This window comes from Calypte anna, chromosome 1 (genome assembly GCF_003957555.1).
Source record: "Calypte anna isolate BGI_N300 chromosome 1, bCalAnn1_v1.p, whole genome shotgun sequence".
NCBI lineage: Eukaryota > Metazoa > Chordata > Aves > Apodiformes > Trochilidae > Calypte > Calypte anna.
The window spans coordinates 44,682,917-44,703,245 of NC_044244.1; the positions used below are offsets into that span (position 1 = coordinate 44,682,917).

The 20,329-nt window shown below is 39.2% G+C and overlaps 1 protein-coding gene across 1 annotated transcript; it reads right to left on the bottom strand.

The window, feature by feature from the left end:
• Positions 1-3,424: 3,424 nt before the first annotated feature.
• PYROXD1 (pyridine nucleotide-disulphide oxidoreductase domain 1) lies at positions 3,425-18,517 on the bottom strand. The gene is made up of 12 exons (XM_030469320.1): positions 18,200-18,517; positions 14,801-14,881; positions 13,701-13,820; positions 12,133-12,261; positions 11,152-11,225; positions 10,105-10,265; positions 9,072-9,172; positions 7,668-7,797; positions 6,714-6,826; positions 4,590-4,712; positions 4,164-4,301; positions 3,425-3,673 (listed from the first exon to the last, which is right to left on the bottom strand). Exons 1-12 carry the CDS (start codon positions 18,278-18,280, stop codon positions 3,425-3,427), a joined length of 1,500 nt encoding a protein of 499 aa, XP_030325180.1. The 5' UTR covers positions 18,281-18,517.
• Positions 18,518-20,329: the final 1,812 nt, after the last annotated feature.

Consider the following 20,329-nt stretch of genomic DNA (forward strand, 5'->3'; position numbering starts at 1 on the left):
GGGAAGTGCAGAACTTAACCCAGCACTCTAGCTGTAATCTCACAGTGCCCACAAAGAGCCTTTGCTAAATTGCTGATTATGTTCCTGCTAATAGTCTCCTATGCAGCTGTCTCTTCTGCAGAGGTGAACTGCTGAATCCCCTTAGCTATTGGGAACCTGGGGTTTTTTTTTCTGCAAACTTACTTTCTCACCATTCTGGCCTCACACTGTTGTTGGGTGGTGTTACTCCCTCCCAAATGCAGGACTTAGCTTTTGCCTTTAATTTAGAGGTCCCTGTAAATAGCAGTGCTGCCTTCCAGTGTATCAGCAGCTCTCCAGCCTTGGTATTGGGTGCAGAGTGTCTGGGGCACCCTTCATCCTTGTAACTAGATTGATAGTGAAGGCCCTAAATCATATGGGACCCAGTATGGATCTGTGAGCATTGCTGCTAGGAAATAGTCACCAGTTGGACTTTGTATCACAGATCCCAACTCTGTGAACCAGGTGATCCAAACAACTTTCTGCCTGTTGTTGTACGTTTATCCAGTCCATATCTTGCTGTGCAAATGAGGCAAAAAATGAGTAGCTCAGTCTCTTCCATGTCCCGTGTCACTAATTCCCCTAAACCTCTGAGCAGTGACACTGTACCTTTCCTTCTTGTTTTTACCTTGTTTTTACTGATAAAGTGTTTACAGAAGCTTTTGTTTCTACCTTTCACATCCTTTGCTAGTTCCACTTCCAGATGAGCTTTTACCTTTTTAATTCCCTCCCTGCAGGGCCAGGCAATGTCCCTGTGTGTTCTGGGTATCTTGTATCTTCTGCCTTCTTCCTTGTGTTTGAACTAGCTGAGTAATTATTTTCCAAACACAGGAGCAAGCTGTGTGGCTTAGTGCTGTCCCACATTCAGACAACAAAGAATCACAGGACAGTCCAGGGGAGAAGGGACCTGGAAAAATCATCTGGTCCAGCCTCTTTGGGGAAAGTGAGAGTGTCCAGGTGTGTCTTGGAAACAGTGGCAGGGACTCCACCTGTGGAGGTTGTACCAGTTATTGATGTGAAACACTTTCTTTCTTATGTTTAAATAAACCTGAAGGAGTGCTCAAAAAGTTATGAACAGCTGATGTTTTACAGTACAGGCAAGTGTCAGGGTATGTTAAAAGCTTCAGTTTTGCAATAGAAGGCTTAGTATAAGCTTTCTTTCCATTCCTGCTTTTCCCAGTAAAGAACTACTTATGGTTATATAATCAATATCCTCTTAAATTGGCTATTTAAAGTGCAGCAACATTGGTTTAGGTGCTCAGTCCTACGTTCTGCAGTGTTTAATTAAATGCCATGAAGTCTATTTCTTTCCATTCCTAACCCAACCTGTAACAATGGATGCCCCATCCTGCTAGCTGAACTATGGCCATTCTGTATTAAGGGTCACAATTTCTGAATGCCCAGAGAAGCTGTGGATGCCCTCTCCCTGGAAATGTTCAAGGCTAGGCTGGATTGGCCTTAAGCAATCTGGTCTAGGGGGAGGTGTCCCTGCCCCTGGCAGAGAGGTTGGAAGTAGGTGATCTGCAAGGTCCCTTCCAACCCCAAACTATTCTGTAAGCTTTCCTCAAGCACTCTTTTTGGACTGAAAGAAATCTTCAGCTCAAGTGTTGTTCTGACTCTCATTCTGGACATGCCCCCATCGTCTCCCCCTTCAGATGTTACACCAACTTCAGTAAAAAAACCAAAACAAAACAACCCCAAACCAAAACCAACCACAAAACAAACAAACCAAACCAAACAAACAGAAACCCAAACAAAAAACCAACAAAACCCCAACATGATTAAGAACACCCTCTTCATTTTTATATTTCTGGTAAAATCTTTGTCAGTGACTAAAGCTTAGTACTTCACTCACTGTTTAACTGAAACTTTTGCCAAAATTGGAATTCATTCATTTAATTGAACAGTCAATCTCTTACAAAATAATTATAGTGATTCTGAGAGAAGCCCCAGTGTCTGCTGCAAACTGTGCCCAGTCTGACCCTCAATAAATAGCAATTCCCAAGTAGCAACTGTAGAACAAAACTAAAAGCCAGTATGAAGTGACCTATGTCTGTGGATGGCACTATGGAAGGCAAAAAGAATAGAAAGGAATGATTTTGTTAGGCTGTATCACCTAAGCACTAAATTATGCCTAATAGTAAAGGAGCTTGATTGAAGCAAGCCTGTAAATAGACGTCACTGTTACTGAAGCACTTCAGTAACAAAAGGGTTTGTTTCTTGTGTAACAAAACATCTAGCCATGGAGCTAGCTACGCCTTCAAGCAGCTTAAACTCCTGCTTGAATTTGATATTTTGTCAGTAGTTACTGAAAGTCAAATTGGAGTTTAGTACCTGAAAAAAATTCCTGCCTGGAACCTGTATGCATGATAGGGGAAATGAGAGGGCAAGAAGTGGTCAAGACACCTAGGCCCCATGGATGTTTTTGTTAAGTGACTGCAGGATTTGTCCGCTAAGAATCCCATCAGGATGTGGGGCTCTGATTCAAAATGGCATCCTCTGCCACTTCCCATGTAGCTTGGATAGAGCAGCCTGCTCCACAGGCTCTTCCCAGGAAGGGCCACTGCAGGTGACATTCCTGAGTGCTGCACTGTTTGCCTTTCCCTGGCATGCACTGAACACTGATCCCTGGGAGGGAGACAAGACAGGATGCACCAGTGCAGCTCTACCATAGTGCCTGAACATCTGAAGTGACACACAGTAAAAAAGCTGCCCATATCTGATATCTCATCCTGGCTTTAATTATTCAAAGTTTTTGTGTTCTGTACAATTATTTAATAAATAAACTTATCAAGGGAAAAATACCCCAAAAAAATCCCAGAAAGCATCCATCTCATAGTCTATATTCCAGGTAGCGAGAGCTCCCAGCAACCCAAGCCCTGAAGCCACTCCAGACAACGCACACACACTGTAGCTTTAGGCAGGTAAGGCAGCACCATCACATCAAGGCACCCTGGCTTATGGGTTGAGATGAGGAATGTGCAAGGCAGTAAGGGTGCAAGGCAGATGGGGAAACAGCTCTGGTAATCATGACAGGTGAATCATGCAGGGTTTGGGGAAGAAAGGATTTAAACACTTTTAATTTGCTTTTAAAGAGTGAAGGCTCCCTCACGTTCAAGTGAATGCAGTGCTACCATAACAGCCCACTTTTAAAAACTGTCACAGCCCTGTTCTCATGTGCTCATCTGTTAACACCAAAAACTCTTTGCCACCACTAATCCATAATCCCCTTTTGTTGCTGCATTTCTACACAGTTTAATTTATTTTTTTGGTCAGTATTCTGACAAGATCAACACAAAACCTTAATAAGGAATCACAGTTATCCCTCATTTCTGGTAGACCTGAGAAAACAGTTCTGTAAGACATCTGGGTCAAAACTTTATACAAATTGAAAATGTGCTTTCCATCAATCAAAATAATCCTCTATATCAATGTCTGGATTCAGCAGATCTTCACCATAGGCTGAAAGATCCATTTGATTTAAAATTAAGTTTTCAAAGGTTTCTTCCAAGTCTGTTTCACCAATCAGCACAGCTCCCATCATTCGGCCATTCTGCATCACCACTTTAACATACTCTTGGCCCTTGGTACATCTCAGCATCAGTTCATGGTCTAAACCCAAGCCTTGAGCATTGTATTTTCCCAAAACCACCACCTAAGAGAAAGAAAAGAAGAATCACTGTAAAGATCATTGCAGCAGCTTTTAGCATGTCTGCTGGTAGCAGTCCTAAAAACTTCAAGGGACTGATGAAACAGGAAAATATTTGTCCTTAGGGAACCTCACCTTCTTCATTAGCACTCAAACACACAACAGAATTAATAAAAGATGATTCAAATATCATACCCAAACCCAATCATGAACCAGTTACCATGCTGAATTTATCCACAAACAGAAACTTAGTGAAAAGGAATAAGAGGTGTGAAGTAGATCTATTGTTATTCACCTATTAAAATTTTAAATGTGTCTGTAAACATCTTTACTCTCTTCAGTTTCAGCATGCAAAGTTAGTATGAATGGAGAAAGTCTAAAGATTATTACACTGAGAATATTTTTGTCAATAATAAAGCATCTGCTCTGTAATGGCAAGTGTAAATAAGCAACCAATGTATTACTCAGTGGTTTATGACTTTCAGACTGTATTTACCTTGTAATTGAAAAACTTTGTAACATGAGCAAATAGTTCAAAGCTGAAATCCAGATCAATAGATTCCCCTAAAGTATCTGCTGCCATGCATTTTGCTGCATACCATCCCATCTGCCTCGCCTGAGTCCACAGTCTCATCTAAAAAAGAAAGAAAAAGTATTAAAAACCACAGCTGTGTCTCACTGCAATGACCAACACTCACTGTCTCATCAATACATATTATGTATTTTCATTGTACTCTGAAAGACTGAACAGCTTGGCTTTCAGTCAGAGATAAAGTTATCTGTCATCAGCACACCCAGGATTATCTGCTTGTTCACTGGTTTCTCCTCAGTTCAGCTTTCTTTTCTCCCATCAGTGTAACAGTGTGCATTCATGGTGTAGCTTAGCCTGCCGCTGAGCACAGAACTGTAGGATTCCATGTACCTGATGCCACACAGGACTAGGTTCCCACGATGCTGTGCAGATATCCCCAGCTGCATAAATATCTGGTAGGGATGTGTGCATATGCTTATCAACTGCCAGACCTCCATCTTCACCTAGAGCAAACTAAAGAATTTGCACAGATCAGTACTGAAGAAAAATTATCATTTTAACCAAGTAATTCAACTTCATCGATGTTACAGAATCTTCTCACTTGTTACTTTTTCATGCAAGAATCCTCTAAAAAATAAATTTCATCCACTATTCTGCTTAATCAAAACATATGAAGATTTTAAATTATATTAAAAAATACTACAGGAGCTCAGCAAAATGCTCTTCTGGATGCCATGTAGCAACAGAGAGAAAGGTCATGCCGGGTAAAGCAAGTATGGCTATCCCCCACCTAATCTAACACAATTAGCAAAGACTGATAACCACATGAGAAACATGGTGTTCAAACCTCACAATGTCAAGACTTCATCTTCACGGGAAGAAAACAGATCCTCAAGGATTTCCATAAAGAATTTTTCACAGCTATCTAAAAGACTATTTCTCCATATTATAATGCAACCCTGCCCATTGCAGAATTTATCCTAAATTCCTGATTCTTATCCAACCTAGAGCCATTCAAATAAACAAAGACAAAATTAGTCTGGAATTTCCAAGAAACCTGTGCATTTTTTCCTCACCAAGTTCAAGAACAGATCAGTGTTGCATTTTACAACTGTCATTCACATACCTTTGAAGTATTCAAACTATGTATTAAAAAAAGCTTAGGAAATCATTACATACAGAAAATAATTATTTAACACTAGACTACAGTGGTAAAACCTCCATGGTAAGACACAAAGCACTAAGCATTATTTTCGTAACACAGCACAGGTTTTTAAAATATTATTGCTGATATATAGGTAGGGTAACAAGACAGAGCTTACCAAATTTCAGCTCACACTACATACCTTACAAGAACACCAAATCTTCAGAGTTCATTTTGTATTTCTGCCAAGGCCAGAAGATACCACTGCAGATATCTAACAACCTATCTGTATAACATAGGCCCTGAAATATTGCATGGCTCAGCATCAGACTTAGGTTTTCATAATATTCTGATTTATTTGGAGGATAATTTTTTACTTCCTAGTCAGAAGGAACTGCAAAACAACAAATGCCCTAACATGCTGGTTGTGGCTGGGACAGCCAGATAATTTTCTTCACAGCAGCTTGCATGGGCCCATGTTTGGATTTGTGATAACAACACAGGGATATTTTAGTTATTGCTGAGCAGTGCTTACACAGCCTTGTGGCCTCTCCTGGGGCAGCAGGAAGGCTGAGGGTGAAAAAGAAATTGGGAGGGGACCCAGGTGGGACAGCTGACCCTGTGACCAAAGGCACACACCAAGCCATTTGATGCTGTGCTCTGCAATAAAAGCTAGGGAGAAGACAGAGGAAGATGGAATGATTGTAATTATGGCACTTGTCTTCCCGAGTAACTTCTGGATGTGGTAAGCCTTACTCTTCTGTAAATAGCTAAATATCTACCTGTCATTGGTACTTGTAGTAAATGAAATCCTTATTTTGTTTTGCTTGTAGGAACAGCTTTTGCTTGAGAATGATGTCAAGCCCTAAAAAATCACATAGCAGCTATGAACTCCATAGTCAACTGTGTTTGGGTGCTCACTGGAAAAGTGACTTCCCTTGGTGAATATAAGCACTTTTATAGCTCAGTTTCCCAGATGAAGAATATTGAAAATAACTTTCTTTCCCAGGGGAAAATTTTAACAATTGTAGGAGAAGATCATGGTGCAGAACTAACACAAATGTAACTCTAAATTTTTGCCACATTAACCAATTACACAATTGGTTGTAAAGGCTTTGTAAAGGCTTAATCTCAACAGTGTGTATTGTATACATACTGTGTAACAGTACGTATCATAAGTGGTAATATAACAAGCCAAGAAGGGTAAGGAAATGTCAGGTACTTCTGGTATCAACAACTGTGAAATGCTATACAACATTCAACACCTGTAGCAATCAGTGTTTCATGTCAGAAGCACAAACAAGCTGAAAGAGCTTCTCTCTCCTTACTTAAAAAAAAGTTTAAGCTTCAAAAGAAATCAGTATACTTACGTTATTGCCATCAAGAAATGGTTTAACATTTGGCACAACTCCAGTTGCACTGACGATGAAATTGCATCCATATATTTTTCCATTAGTTAATTCCACATATACAGGCCACAGCACTGAAAAAGGGGAAAAAATTGTCCTGAGAATGTAATGAATGTAAGTTATTTTATTAATTAGGTTTTATAAGAAGATATGAAATAAGAAAAATTATTTCTGTAATATCTAATTGATTAGGTAGGGAAAAATAATTAGAAATGACCTATGACATTCCTTACCTTCATTCAGGACTAGAAAAATGAGATTTTGGAGCTGAGTTCCAAGACCTACTATTAACTTTTTCTAAACCAAATCCCTCATTTGTAGGGGGAAAACACTGTGTCCTGCCACTGCTTCAGCCCCGTGGAATGTTCTCTAACGTACATAATTGCCTAATATTCCATTACATGTAAATTCACAGATGTGCAGGACTTGCCTCAAGAGCAAGAAGGACATCAGAGATTTGACTTGCTAGATTCTTATGCCAGAAATAACTGTCTATTAAAATAGTATTTTAAATATTAGTTTTCATTCAGAGGGATTTCTATAGAGCTACTTATGAAACAAGTGATATTCTACTTTCTTTGAAGGATTACTTCAGTTTTGACACTAAATGTTTTGGGTTTTTTCTGCTGCTGCTTTACTATTTTAGTATATGATTTTATTGGACTGTCACAAGGAGGGACTCTGCATAAGGGATTTAGGTGACCTTGTGAAAAAAAAGGGTCTGACTTGTTATGTTTAGTAATTTAATTGTAGCTCATAAATCAAATTTTTAACTACCAGACTTCCATTTAATTTCTTGAAATAAAGGATTTCTTTTCCAAATCTGTATTTGCTCTAGACCAGAAAAGAAGATCAAACATGCTCCAGCACTGCTTTATCTTCAACACGTTACTTCTATTCAGTACTGGCACCTACCCTGATCTGGTTCTACATTTTTCTCTTCTTTAGGAAAAGTCAAAGAAGTCCGTTGCAGTTGTATAAATTCTTGCTGTAAGTGTATTTTCTTTACTTCACATAGTATTTCAATATGTACTTTATGAGAAAACTAAAGAAAGATTGACAAAATTGTAAACATGATGATTAGTAATAACAGTATTTTTAACACCAAGCGTACCTTCACCTAACTGACTTTACTAAACTGGAAAAATAACATATATCCTGTCCAAAAGCATTACAATACATTAGCTGAGTTCCCACACTCTTTGCTTTTTTGGCCCATATTTATCCATAGTGAATGGTAATTTGCCTGCATTTAGAGCAGGTATCTGATGTTCTTTGAAACTTCAGGACAAATTAATTTTTTTTCTGGCATGCCAGAAAGCATATCCGAGGTACCCTGAATTTACAGGAAGAGAATTCAGAACTTATCTGAACAGAAAAAAAGTAAACTCATCTTTTCTGACTTTTAAGATTTCAAACCCTTCTATTTTCTACCGTGAATTAAATTCTGATAACCATAAGCTTATGTTCTAAATTCTGTAAAAAGAAAAATACATCCTCTTCCACCAACCCGTTTCAACCATTTACTTCTACTTTGAGCTAGACAAAAGAGTTGGAAAGCTACCTGCTTCAATGAGCTATTTTGTGGATGGATCCACTTTGAATGGTTTTATTTTCCACTACACAAAGACACTTTCACAGCCTTCAAGAGGCAAAACACCACTGATTAATTTGCTGAATGGCCTGAACATCCTTCAGTTGGTATTGCATAGCAATTAATGTAGAATCAATGACCTTTGGAAAGTCTTTTTTTTGAAAAGCATTTAAGAGATGCAAACACCTAAAGGTAAGAAATTAATAAAGAAAAATCTGATAAAAAACTATGAAATGTGAGGATTTGTACTTTATTTCACACACAAAACTTCACAACTGTCAAGTCTGCTATTGATTATCTGTTGTGACAGGAGACTGATGTTCCCCGTATTTCTGTATAAATCCTGCTGTCCTATTTTTCACATAGGAAAATGTATGTATGTATGGCAGCTAAAATCAGGAAAAAATTGCCACTGCCTCTGATTAAAGATAGGATTGACAACAGTCCTACAGAAACACACAAACCAACATTTATGTTTCAATCTGAAGAGCAAATTGCTAAAACCATCCAGAGATCCAATTAGCAACCTTTTTCCTGAGGCAGAAAATTACTTTATTTGTGTTAACATATGATATTTTCCTGCTTAACTCTGACAAAAGAATTAGTTCAGGCACATTTTATTTTTGCTTTTCTAATAATTCTGACTGTGGCACTTTGCATTCTGTCAATCCTTACCCACTTAAGGCAACATTTAAATAAACATGTAAGCAAGACTATGACCATACCTCTTTAGTCCCTTTAAGTTGTAAGCCCTCATGCCAGTCAGGGCCTAAGGCACTGCCCATTTTGTCAGGTGCTGTTGTGTGTCTTTCTTTTCCCTCACTTCCTGCAGGAAAGAGAGAAGAAAGAATATTCTTTAAATATCTGATTTAGTGTGCGTTCTTCATTGCCTGCAGAATTGAGAATAAGGATTCTCAAGCAAAGACAAAAGCATCCACTGTCCCAAAGCCAGACAACTCAGACTACAAGGCAGTATTTTAATACCTTTCAGCTTTGTGCCTTTCATTACTTCACTCACCTCCAAAACAGCCACACCACTCTTAGGTGCCTGCATGGACCCTTAACAGCCAGACAGATCCCAACTGCGCCAGGGTTCTGGAGACCCACTGTAGACTTAGCTGCTTAATGTCACTGCTAATAATTAAATTGATGTCCACCTGCTAGCAAATGTGCACTGGCACCTCCACTGCTCAGCAGTGCAACTTCTAACACAGCATGATACATAAACGTTGGGTGCCATCTTCTGATGCTCAGACTGTCTCTTACAACAAACTCTTCCAACCAGGAGTCTGGAACCACGCTCTTCTTTTTGTTATTGTTCTGAATATTTATATGTTTGTGTAATATTTGTTCATGCAGTTCTTGTTAAAATATTGTTTCACCGCATCTGTAACAACGTTCTCTGAGATTTCATCTTATCCTTCAATAACTCAATTACGCAATGCCCAGTAAGTCAGAAAAACATTAAAACATTAAGGAAAACAACAAGATCTTCACAGCAGATGGAATGCAGGAAACAAAATGTGAACATGGCACAGATATAAAGATAAGCAGATTTGTTACAGTTTGTAGGTAACTCTACTACATGCTGTCATAAACAGAGGGTAAAGTTTTACTTCACTTTTTTACTTCTGTCTTTGTAAAGAAGGAAATGCCATTGGTGATAACAACAAAACTTATTTATGGCCTGCTAAAGTAATTGACCACCTTTAATATTAAATGCTGCTACTGAAGTGCTGGGGCACTGACACACCATACCTTCCATTGTGTACTTGGTTCTTTTGCACTGAATTGGCGTTTCTCCTTCTTCAGCAGTTAGCTTTGGAATGAGAAATTCAGCTGCTCCTGCATCAAAAAAAGTATTCCCAATGGCTTTGTCTTTGATAGCCCAGATTACTTCACAGCCTTGAATTTCATACCTGTGGATATTTAAAAAATTGCTAAAGTGACAGACTACCTGAAAAGGATCTAAGTCTTAACAACCCAACTAGCAGCATGTCAGGTTTATTCCAGATGCTAAAAAGAAGGGATCCAAGACTTTTAAACCTATCAAATCCACTACTACTAAGTATTTCCATAAAGAATGCATTAAAAAAAAATAAAATCTCTCCACGTTATACTTTCTTATCAACACACGCTTGACTGAACCAGGGCAGAGGATGAGGGGAATTTCTGATAACAATACTTAGCACTTCCTGTTTCCCACAACAAAAAAAATGTGCACGTTTGCCAGACTGCCCACTGCTACAAGCAGGCATTTGGATGCTGTTTGTACTACCTGAAACATGAACTGCTAGAGGCATGCAGAGGACAATTTAGTGAAAGTGATTCCCTGCAACACAAAACAAGACCATGTAATTGTGGTGGTTCTGTAATCCAGCACACTGCAGGACCACGCAGTTCAGTGTCCTACCTGCAACCAAGGCCATGACAGACACTGCAAACGCTCGATCAACTTAAATCAGGCAAACTGCAAGATAAACTGCCTCTTTATTCCTATTTCTGTCTCCAGAAGTCAAACAAGTTGTAAATGTTACTCTTCATAACCTTAACAGAAATCTCTGTTGGTGCCAAATTAGAAAAACACTGATATCTGTGTGTCAAAGCTGCTTCTGAAGCTTTTTCAATTTCAGGTGCAGTAAATGCAACGAGAATCTGAAAAAAATATTTTAATCAATTCTGCTACTAAATTCTTAGGAGTTACAACTGTGTAAGACAAACTTCCCAAGCTCATGCACACTGGATTTAACATTGAATTATTAAATATTTTATTTTCATATTTATATTTAAAATGTAATTACTTACACTAATTCAAGTGCAATCCCACCATTTCCTACCACTACTATTCTCTCAGCTTGAGCCAAATTCTTCTGAAAAGCCTGCATTAAGAAAGAACGTGTCAGTTGCATTACAGATCATATGTTCCCTAATCAATTATATAATTCCAAAATTTTCTTGCTTAGCCTTTTTATTTTGATTTTCTCAGACTACTGAAACATATTCATTTACGCCAAAATTTGCTGCAGAAGCTACAGGAACCTGTGAAGTTCTGTCACATAAAAAGATTAAATACAGCCTTAAAAGTCTTGAGACCAAGAGCTCTTTTTGTGGCTTTTTCCTCCTTCCTCTTTGCTTCCTTTTTTTTCCTTTGCCTTTAAACACATGTAGTTTTAATGCCAAAATCAACCAACAATTCTGCAACTTCACTTTAGTTTGCTTGAAAAAGTATCTCCTTTTTTTATTCTCAACATCAAACAATGAATTTTACAGTTCTTATGTTACAGAGAAGTGTTCATTTTCACCCTGATTCCTCTGCTGCTTAAGACCTGTAACAGTAAAACATCACTTTCTATTTCCAAGCTGAAGTTTTAGTCTATTAAGTCATTCCTCTTGTGGCAACTTTTCCATGTCTTTGGCTATAACTGGAACTCTTCTGTACAATGAGAAGCTATGGTAGAACTAGGAAAAAAAAATCCTTAAGTAGATTTTCCTTGTAAAAATAGCCCTTTTTATCACACAGTAGACAAATTTCTCAGGGAAATGTACTGGTGGCATTAATTGCAGATCACCATTTTAGAAATGTTTATGAGCTATCTATAAACTTCACAAATTTTGTGACTAATTAATTTATTTAATGGCTACTTGTCATACTGAAACTGTTCCTGCTGAAGGACCTATAGTAACAAACATCATGCTATGTTTTTCCATTTCACTCTGTAATAACTTCTGTACTTTGCACCATAAACAGGAATATATTATACACTTTTAAATCCACAACTCATTTACCTGTGCGCTGTCAGTATCTCTGATTCCTAATACATACGGATTTCCTTCAAAAATTAATTTTGGTTTTGCTCCAGCACACAGGCAAAGTTTTCCATACCTATATTCTTTCCCATCTTCTGTCAAAATTTTCTGTTAAAAATTAAGAAAAAAAGAAAAAACAATTGGAGACAACCAAGAGAACATCAGCTTTTTTCTTCCTAAACATCACAGTATTTAGCAGATAATAAAACTGTAACTGGCTTCTTACAGAGCAAGCCTTCATTCCCTCATTGGCTGTGTGCCCCTTATTTGCAATATACTCACCACAAACTTATAAGCTGAAGTATGTAACATTATACGACATAAAATTCGAAGTGTCCACAGCACTCAAAGAAAGATGCAATAACAAGATTACCACTTGGTGGCACTCTGCACTCACCACCGGTGCTAAAAGAACCGGGTTTCTATGTGACAGCGTCCCCCCACCCCAGGAACAGATACAGACCCATGCACTACTGTGTATTAGCAATTAAGGTTCTCATTCAAAACATCTCAGCAACGTAGGTCTGTCTTAACTTAACATGGCACAGGCTAAAATACAGCTTAGAAAGACCCCAAATTCTGTTCTTTCCTAAAAAAAAAAAAGGGTAGGCACTAGAAAAGCTACATTTATGACCTAATTTGTTGGCTTTAATTGTAGAAGCTAGTATAAACTCGTTTTGCACAGAGCTTTTAAAGGCTTCCTGATGAAAGGCAGCAGATCCTCCAAATCCATACACACTGAAATATTCATGCTGAGAGGCAAACCTAAATTAAAGCAACATTACAATAACAATCCAAAAGTATCACTTAGATTCATAATATTAGCAAAGTTGTAATCTAGCTGGAATTGTAGCTCAGCGACTTAAGATGTGGAAAACAAATTTTGGCTCTGACTGCAAGTTTCTGATAACTGCTGAAGTGAAAAACAACATGTCAAGTTGGCACAAACACTAACAAGGACCTGTGTATGCTATACATTTCTCGTACTTACAATGCATTTCCTACTTTAAAACAAAGAGGATGGAAATGTTCTTTCATAAATTTATTTATTAACTTTTATAATGAAGCTGTTCATGTTTTGATCTTTGTAGCAAGAAACAGTAATTCAGGAATCAGAAAGATTATCAAGGGTTACAAAAGTTTTGGTTTCATTGACTGCTTTCCCTGCAATTCCAAACAGGTATGTAATGTAGCATCTCTAAGATACTGCCAAGATTTTATTATAAAAGATACTGTTTCTTAATTAACAAGTAATTTTTGATCTACAGCTATGTCCCCTGTATATACTCTGCTTGAACAGCAAAGTGAAATAGAAATTAGGAAGTATTTTTTTGTAATTTTAGAAAGTTGGCATTTTAAAAACCAGACCATTCCTCAAGATAATTTTATGCCCAAAACATTTCTGTTCCTCCTTGTTCTTTTGCTGGTTTTTTTTGTTTTGGTTTGGTTTTGGGTTTTTGGTTGGTTTGGTTGGACTTTTTTTGTTCGTTTTTTTTTAATATAATTTTAAAACCCACAGACAAGTAAAAGAGACAACGTGAGCTTACATGTTCATCACTTTTCAATTGCTTTACTGCAGACTGTATAACTTTAATATTGGGATATCGGTTTTCTAACAGAGAACTTGGCTGCTCTTCTACATCAAATTCTTCAAGTGTTTTGGAGACCTGTAGAACAAAGAGAGGTATTTGAAAATATAATTTAGTTATCTATTTTCTGCAGCTCGTAACAAAAACCAGTAAAGAAGTCACAAGATACTGTATCAATATGCCCATATTGTCTCAAGGCATGTTATTGTGTTACTGCTAAAAGTTCCTTTTTCTATAAAGAATCTTTTAATGCCTATTCCTGGTAAAGTTTCACAGTGGCACAGAATTTTAATTCTAAAGACAGAGATTAAGCAAAATGGGGAATCCTAATGGATTTCCTTCTTCCTACTGGCTCAAAGATTTGTATCCTCAGTTCTATACAATCCAACTCTTTCCATGCCCTAGGGTAGAATTGGCTCTGAATGCAAGTTCCCTCAGAGTGGGGAAAAGCACAGTGCTTTCCAAGATCTGAGTAAATGTGCAAAATAATGAATGCTACATTAATGCTTAATGAATCTAATGGCCAGAAATCTGAACTCAAATCTAGGGATTATTTTCTTTTTCCAACCATCAGGAAAGAGGTAATTGAATCACCAGCTGCTGGAGGAAACTGCATGCAGTTTCACAGAAGCCTATTCCTTTTCTTGTTACTAGCCAGAAGTCTGTTTATAAACACAATTAGAACACACTACCATGCAAGACCCACTAGCAAGAGGTAAGTTTTTAAAGTAATTTATTCCAAAGACACCATTTCAGTGATTAAAATGAAACATAACCATTAACAAAGAACTGAAATATAGGTTCAGTAACTTAGAAAAGTCTTCAACTGTGTAAGTGCCTGTTTAGTTTCTGCTCAAATACTGTGATATATTCACCAATTATTAATGATTATGAATCACAATAAAAAATCTCATCAGCTCTACAAATACTTACCACTGCAGTCACACTAATGTGAAAATAAAGTCACAATAATGATCATCTTCAGGATTAGGTTCTAAATTATCTGTATTCACACAAACTTCTGAAAAGGTCCTACCATAAGAATTAATTATTCTCACCTGTCTGAAATTTGTTACAGCTTTTATAACTGGAGAAGCTGTCATTAAAAAAATGTCTTCTGATGGGAAATCCGTGGCCAGCTTGAAAAGAAACAGAAATCATGATGAGCAAATAGAGTTATCAATAGATTTTGTTTTTAAGACAACACGACCACTAGTGAAAACCAGTATGTGTTCCACATTACTTCAGCCTTGCAGAATCCTATTGGATAAACACTACTTCCAGATTATGTAAGGAAAATAATGAAACTTAACAGAACTTGGAGACACAGATTCATTCGTACACAAATGTATCTTCAATAACTGCAGCCATGGTATGAACACCCACTCAGATGACTATTCTTGCTCTATTATAAAGGCCAACTGTAGAAACAGGTAATGCCCATGTGATTTCTGGAGACATCCACTTGCTGTATGTACATTTTTTTAATTGCATAATGGTGACTGTGTTCAGATTTTCACAGAAGAAATGCTGATTCTGGTTAGATATTTTAAATGTTAGTAAACTGACAAGTGGATTATCATCTTCAGAGTGCTACTGTGCAATAAAAGGCTTTTATAGGCCCCATTTCCAAGTGAAGAGCAGCTATCTTAAATGTTCACTGCCACGGAAAATAACCAGTTCTGTCAAGTACAAACCACTCATCCCTGAGGTACAGGCAAGGCCAAGAGTTCCTTGTCACCAGTGCTCAAAGATGAAGTCATGTAAGCCACCAAAAAGTATATTTCATGTTGCACAAAGGCAACTGAGTTATAAAGGGAATATCATGAATTCCTCAGATAGGAGCAATTTAACATAGCAACCTGAAGGTGAAAGTGATGAAGCCATGTAGCCAGTTGAAGAGACATTTACACAATTATACCATAAACAAATACATTTAACAGTGCTCTTTGTAAAACTTCACATAATCTACACTTTATAGCATGGAACGTGTGTTTCACACATTGTAGGTGTATGCTTTTTACTGACAGATAATAAGAAGAAAGCTGACAAGAAACACACTGTGCTGTTGTGGTTGCTCCCAGCTGTATCTACTAAGCCTCAGAAAAGTGACAGAATTCTATGGAAAGCAGAAGTCCTATAAGGAGAAGCTGAGGGACCTGGGACTGTTTAGTTTGGAGGAGACTGAGGGGAGACCTTTTTATTCTCTACAACTACCTGAAAGCAGGGAGGTGGGTGTTGGCCTCTTCTCTCACCTAAAGAGTGATAGGACCACAGGAAATGGCCTGAAGTTGCCCCAGGGGAGGTTTAGACTATTCATGAAGAATAATTTCTTTAGTGAAAGAACAGTCAGGCACTGACTGGAACAGGCTGCCCACTGAGGTGGTGGAGTCATCACCCTGGAAGTATTAAAAAATGTGTAGATGGGGCACTTCAGGGCATGCTCTAGTGGGCACAGTAGGTTTGTTTTTCTGCGTAAACGCAGAGGTCTTTTCCAACCATGGCAATTAATGACAGACAGTGGGACTGAGTGCACCCTCCAGAAGTTCACAGGTGATACCAAGCTGAGTGTGCAGTTGATTAGTTAGAGGGAAGGGATGCCAACCAGAAAGGCCTTGACAGGCTTAGAGTTCATAAGTTCAACAAGGCTCAGTGCAGTCTTGCACCTGGGTTGGGGGAATAAAGAGTATCAGCACAGACTGGGAGAGGAAAGGCTTGAAAGCAGCCCTGCCGTGGAGAATTTGGAAATACTGGTTGATAAAAAATTAGATAAGGGCTGTCAGCATGAACTCACAGCCCAAAAAGCCAAGAGAATGCTGGGCTGCATAAAAAAGAAGTCTGTTCACCTGGGGTGCAGGTCAAGGCACCCCACCTGAAGTACTGCATCCAATGATGAGGCCCCCAGCACAAGACAGGCATGGACTTGCTAGAACAGCCCCAGAGTAGGGGCATGGTCAAGAAGACCAGAACACCACTCCTATGAAGGCAGGCTGAGAGACATGGAGTTGTCTGCAGTACCCACATCTATCATTACCCACAAACAAAAGGAATAAATCCTCCAAGTATTACCAGGTAGAAACAAACCAGATCCATAAAGATGGAGAACAGTATAATTTTTTTTTTTTTTGCAATTTAGCCTGCATGAAGTTCATGCATGTCAAAAATTAAATATCATTTCATCACCAGAGAACAAATACATCTGAACACAGTCTTTATATTGTTTTTTAATTTGAAAAGATTATTCTTGACTTAACTAATATCCACATTATTTTATTACACACTATAGATATAAAATTACTTTCAGTTACTGTTACTTTAAAAACATTAAAAAACTTTAAACGAGAAACAAGCACATTAATTGTTAAGAGCCTGAGCCTATGGGATGCTGAAGAGAATGGAATGGACACTCTCCAGAGTTGTTCTGCCCTAAACATGGACCCAGTTAAACCACAGCAGTGTTTTTCTAAAAAGGAACACAGCTCGGCTGCCTTCACCTTATCTGCAGTATAAACCTTTACAACCATGAGGTGTAATGCACACAGTGCTCCTTCAAGTTTCTAACCTCTTCACTGGCATACAGAGCATAAGCTTTTTCATGTCACAAACTTTTATTCCTCTTTTTCTAAAGCAGTCACAAGCCTTTATCAGGTTCTAACCTATTAAGAAATGTTTCTAGATACATAAATATTAGTATATTACAGCATTTATTTCCTGGGACCCATTCGGGTGTTTTGTTTGTTTTGTTTTGTTTGGGTTTTTTTGTTTTGTTTTGGTTTTAGTTTGGTTTTTTTTGTGGTTTGTTTTTTGTGTGTGTGTGTGGTTTTGTTTTTTTTATTTTCTTTTTTTAGCGGTGACAAAATGTACGTAAGAACTCGGGGAGGAGGTGCGCTAGGACAGAGCGTTTATGTCATTGCTGTATAAGTGAGAACACTTATTTCATTACTTTATACACCGAACAGGTCCCCACGCTGAGCTCCCCATTTCTACTTCCAAGCACACACCCCAGCGGTCCCGTACAGCCGTCCAGGCCGCTTTCCTTCCCCCTTTACCTTTTTCCCCTCCTTTGCTCACAGCGCACACGGACTCACCCGGGGACCCTACCCCTACCCCTACCCCTACCCCTCCCCCTACCCCTCCCCGCCCGCCTGCAGGCCCCGACACGCACCCATCACATTAACGCCTTCGGGAACCCGGGGGGGGCAACCCCGCCGCCTCCAATGACCCCACTACTACTCCTACTCCTACTCTACTACTACTAACACCACCGCACACCTCCGCCCGGCCCTGCCGGAGACCAGAGGACAGAGTGGAGGCGGCTGCTGGGGGGGGGGGTGTCACAGCACCCGGGGGTCACCATGGCGACCCCTTCCCTGAGGATCGTGACAGAAGCTCGGGCTGGGGGGCGGAGGGTGACGCAGATTCATACGCCGGGCAGGGAGAGGCGATGCGGCCCTTACCTTCTCTGCGCAGGTGACCCCCGCGATCCCTCCGCCCACCACTACGAACCGGCACGGCGCGACGCCGGGGGCAGCCGCCATGGCCTTCCCCTGCTTCCGACCGAGCCGGTGAGGAAGGGGGGGGGGGGGAAAGCTCCAAACACACACACACAAAAAAAAAACCAAAACAAAAAACGCCAAAAGCGCCGCTCGCTACGGGTGCGACTTCCCGATACCGCCGCCGCCTCCTTGCCGGGGACCGGAAGGGCAGCTCTCTGTCTACGGTAAACGGCAGAGTCCAAAAGGCCTCCGCTGGCGGCGGGCTCGTCCCGCAAAGCCAGGGCATGGCCCGGGGAGGGGGGGGTGAGACTCCTGGGGTACCCCCCCCGAAACCCCGCCCTAAAGCTGGTTGCTTTTCCCCTATTCATGCATGCGTGTATGTATGTATGTATTTATTTATTTATTTGGAAAATTTGGAGTTCGCTTTCTTCTCTTGCACGGGTGAGGACTTCACGGGCCTGAAGACCGGGGGATTTTAATGGTCTTTGTCAAGGGACCGAAGAGAACAGAGAGCAAACAATCATGATAAAAAAAAATAAATTAAAAATTAATAATAATTAAAAACCCCACAGCTATCTTCCTATCGCTAACCGAAACTGAGGAAAAAGAAAGAGAGAAATGTGAGAAACTACACTTTCCCTGGGCCTCCCCCTCCCATCCATCTGGAAGATGATATTACAAAGTACAGACCCTGGTGTGAGGGTGAACACGAAGCTGACAGCTCCAAGCTGATCCTCTCCCCAGCTATAACCATCCCTCCATCAGGTGTGACCCCAGGGAGCCACCTCACCCCTTCCCAAGGAGTGCCTGGTGCTCTTCTCCAGGACCGCAGCCACCAGTGCCCAAGTTCAGTGGTGGAGAATCCTTTTTGGGGATATATCCAAGTGAATGATTTTGCTGTGTTTCTTCTTTGTTTTTGAGATTTGGATAAGAAGTGTGGTACTGTAGCATAAGAAGTGTCTCCAAGTAAGGAAATAAATTAGTGTGATGTACTGCCCGGCCATGCCTATAGTTTGACATGAGCTCATGTCAATTAATAGCTTATCCCTTCCTCCAAAAGGAAAAAAAAAAAAAGACAGAAAGCCAATGTTAAAATGAAAATCATACTTGGTAATAAGCTGAAAACTGAACAGTAAAGCAGACTGAAAAAGTTTTTCTAATTTTAAGTAGTCTGCTTTACTGTTCAGTTTTCAGCTTATTACCAAGTATGATTTTCATTCTAACATTGGCCTTCTGTCTTTTTTTTTTTCCTTTTGGAGGAAGGGATAAGCTATTAATCTTCTAATTGCATGCACCACAGAAATTGATGCTATTTTATGGCCAGTACCTGTGTAGACATTCTTGTAGCTACCAGGACATCAATCATAGTCTTCAAAACAGCCACTTCCTGATGGCAGTTAGTTATAAATAGTTTCATTTTTGGATTTTCTAAAATAAGTAACATTTTTTCCTAGCATGGAAGGTAATTTCACAGTCTAGACAATTCCTGGCCATTTTGGTCACAAACTAAATTTCGTTCTCTGAACACATCCCATTCCACTGTAAATTACTTTAGTAAATGACCTGACCTAGATGGTACAAGAAATTGGATAGACTTGCGTCATCAAGTACAAGAACACCTTCCAAGGATTTTGTTCTGCAGTATGTGATAAATGACAGGAGAATTTATGGTTTTACTTAAAAAAAAAAAATAAAAATGGAAAAAGCCATTTTGGACACAATGGGGCAAATTATGACTGAGGAAATAGTTGCTCACAATTACAGCACAGCTTCTGAGATCCTAATTGACAGCAAGGGTATGATAAGGGCAGATTTGTAAAATCTTTTCCAGATTAACAATTTTTAATTTGTGTAGGGAAAGTACTGAACTTGGCTTTAGTATCAGTAAGCTATTGCAAATTCATTCCTGAGAATTCTTACCAAGCTTAGTGCATATACATTGGAAAGGAGCAGAAGAGGATGTGAGACCATGAGAGTAGGTGGCAATCACTAAGTAGCTTTTTCTATTCTTTATGAAATAAGAGCAGTGTTCTCTGAGGAACTCTGGAAATCCCTGTGTACTTATTATGGTGCCCATGTTTCTCATATCAT

What these genes read in the sequence shown, in the direction of transcription:
- PYROXD1 (XM_030469320.1), bottom strand. Translation starts at nt 18,280, where the DNA reads ATGGCGGCTGCCCCCGGCGTCGCGCCGTGCCGGTTCGTAGTGGTGGGC. An exon ending in GAGATACTGACAGCGCACAG is followed by an intron (nt 11,226 to 12,132) that starts GTAAATGAGTTG and finishes TTCTTAATGCAG; the next exon opens with GCTTTTCAGAAGAATTTGGC. An exon ending in CTAGTCCTGTGTGGCATCAG is followed by an intron (nt 4,302 to 4,589) that starts GTACATGGAATC and finishes TTTCTTTTTTAG; the next exon opens with ATGAGACTGTGGACTCAGGC.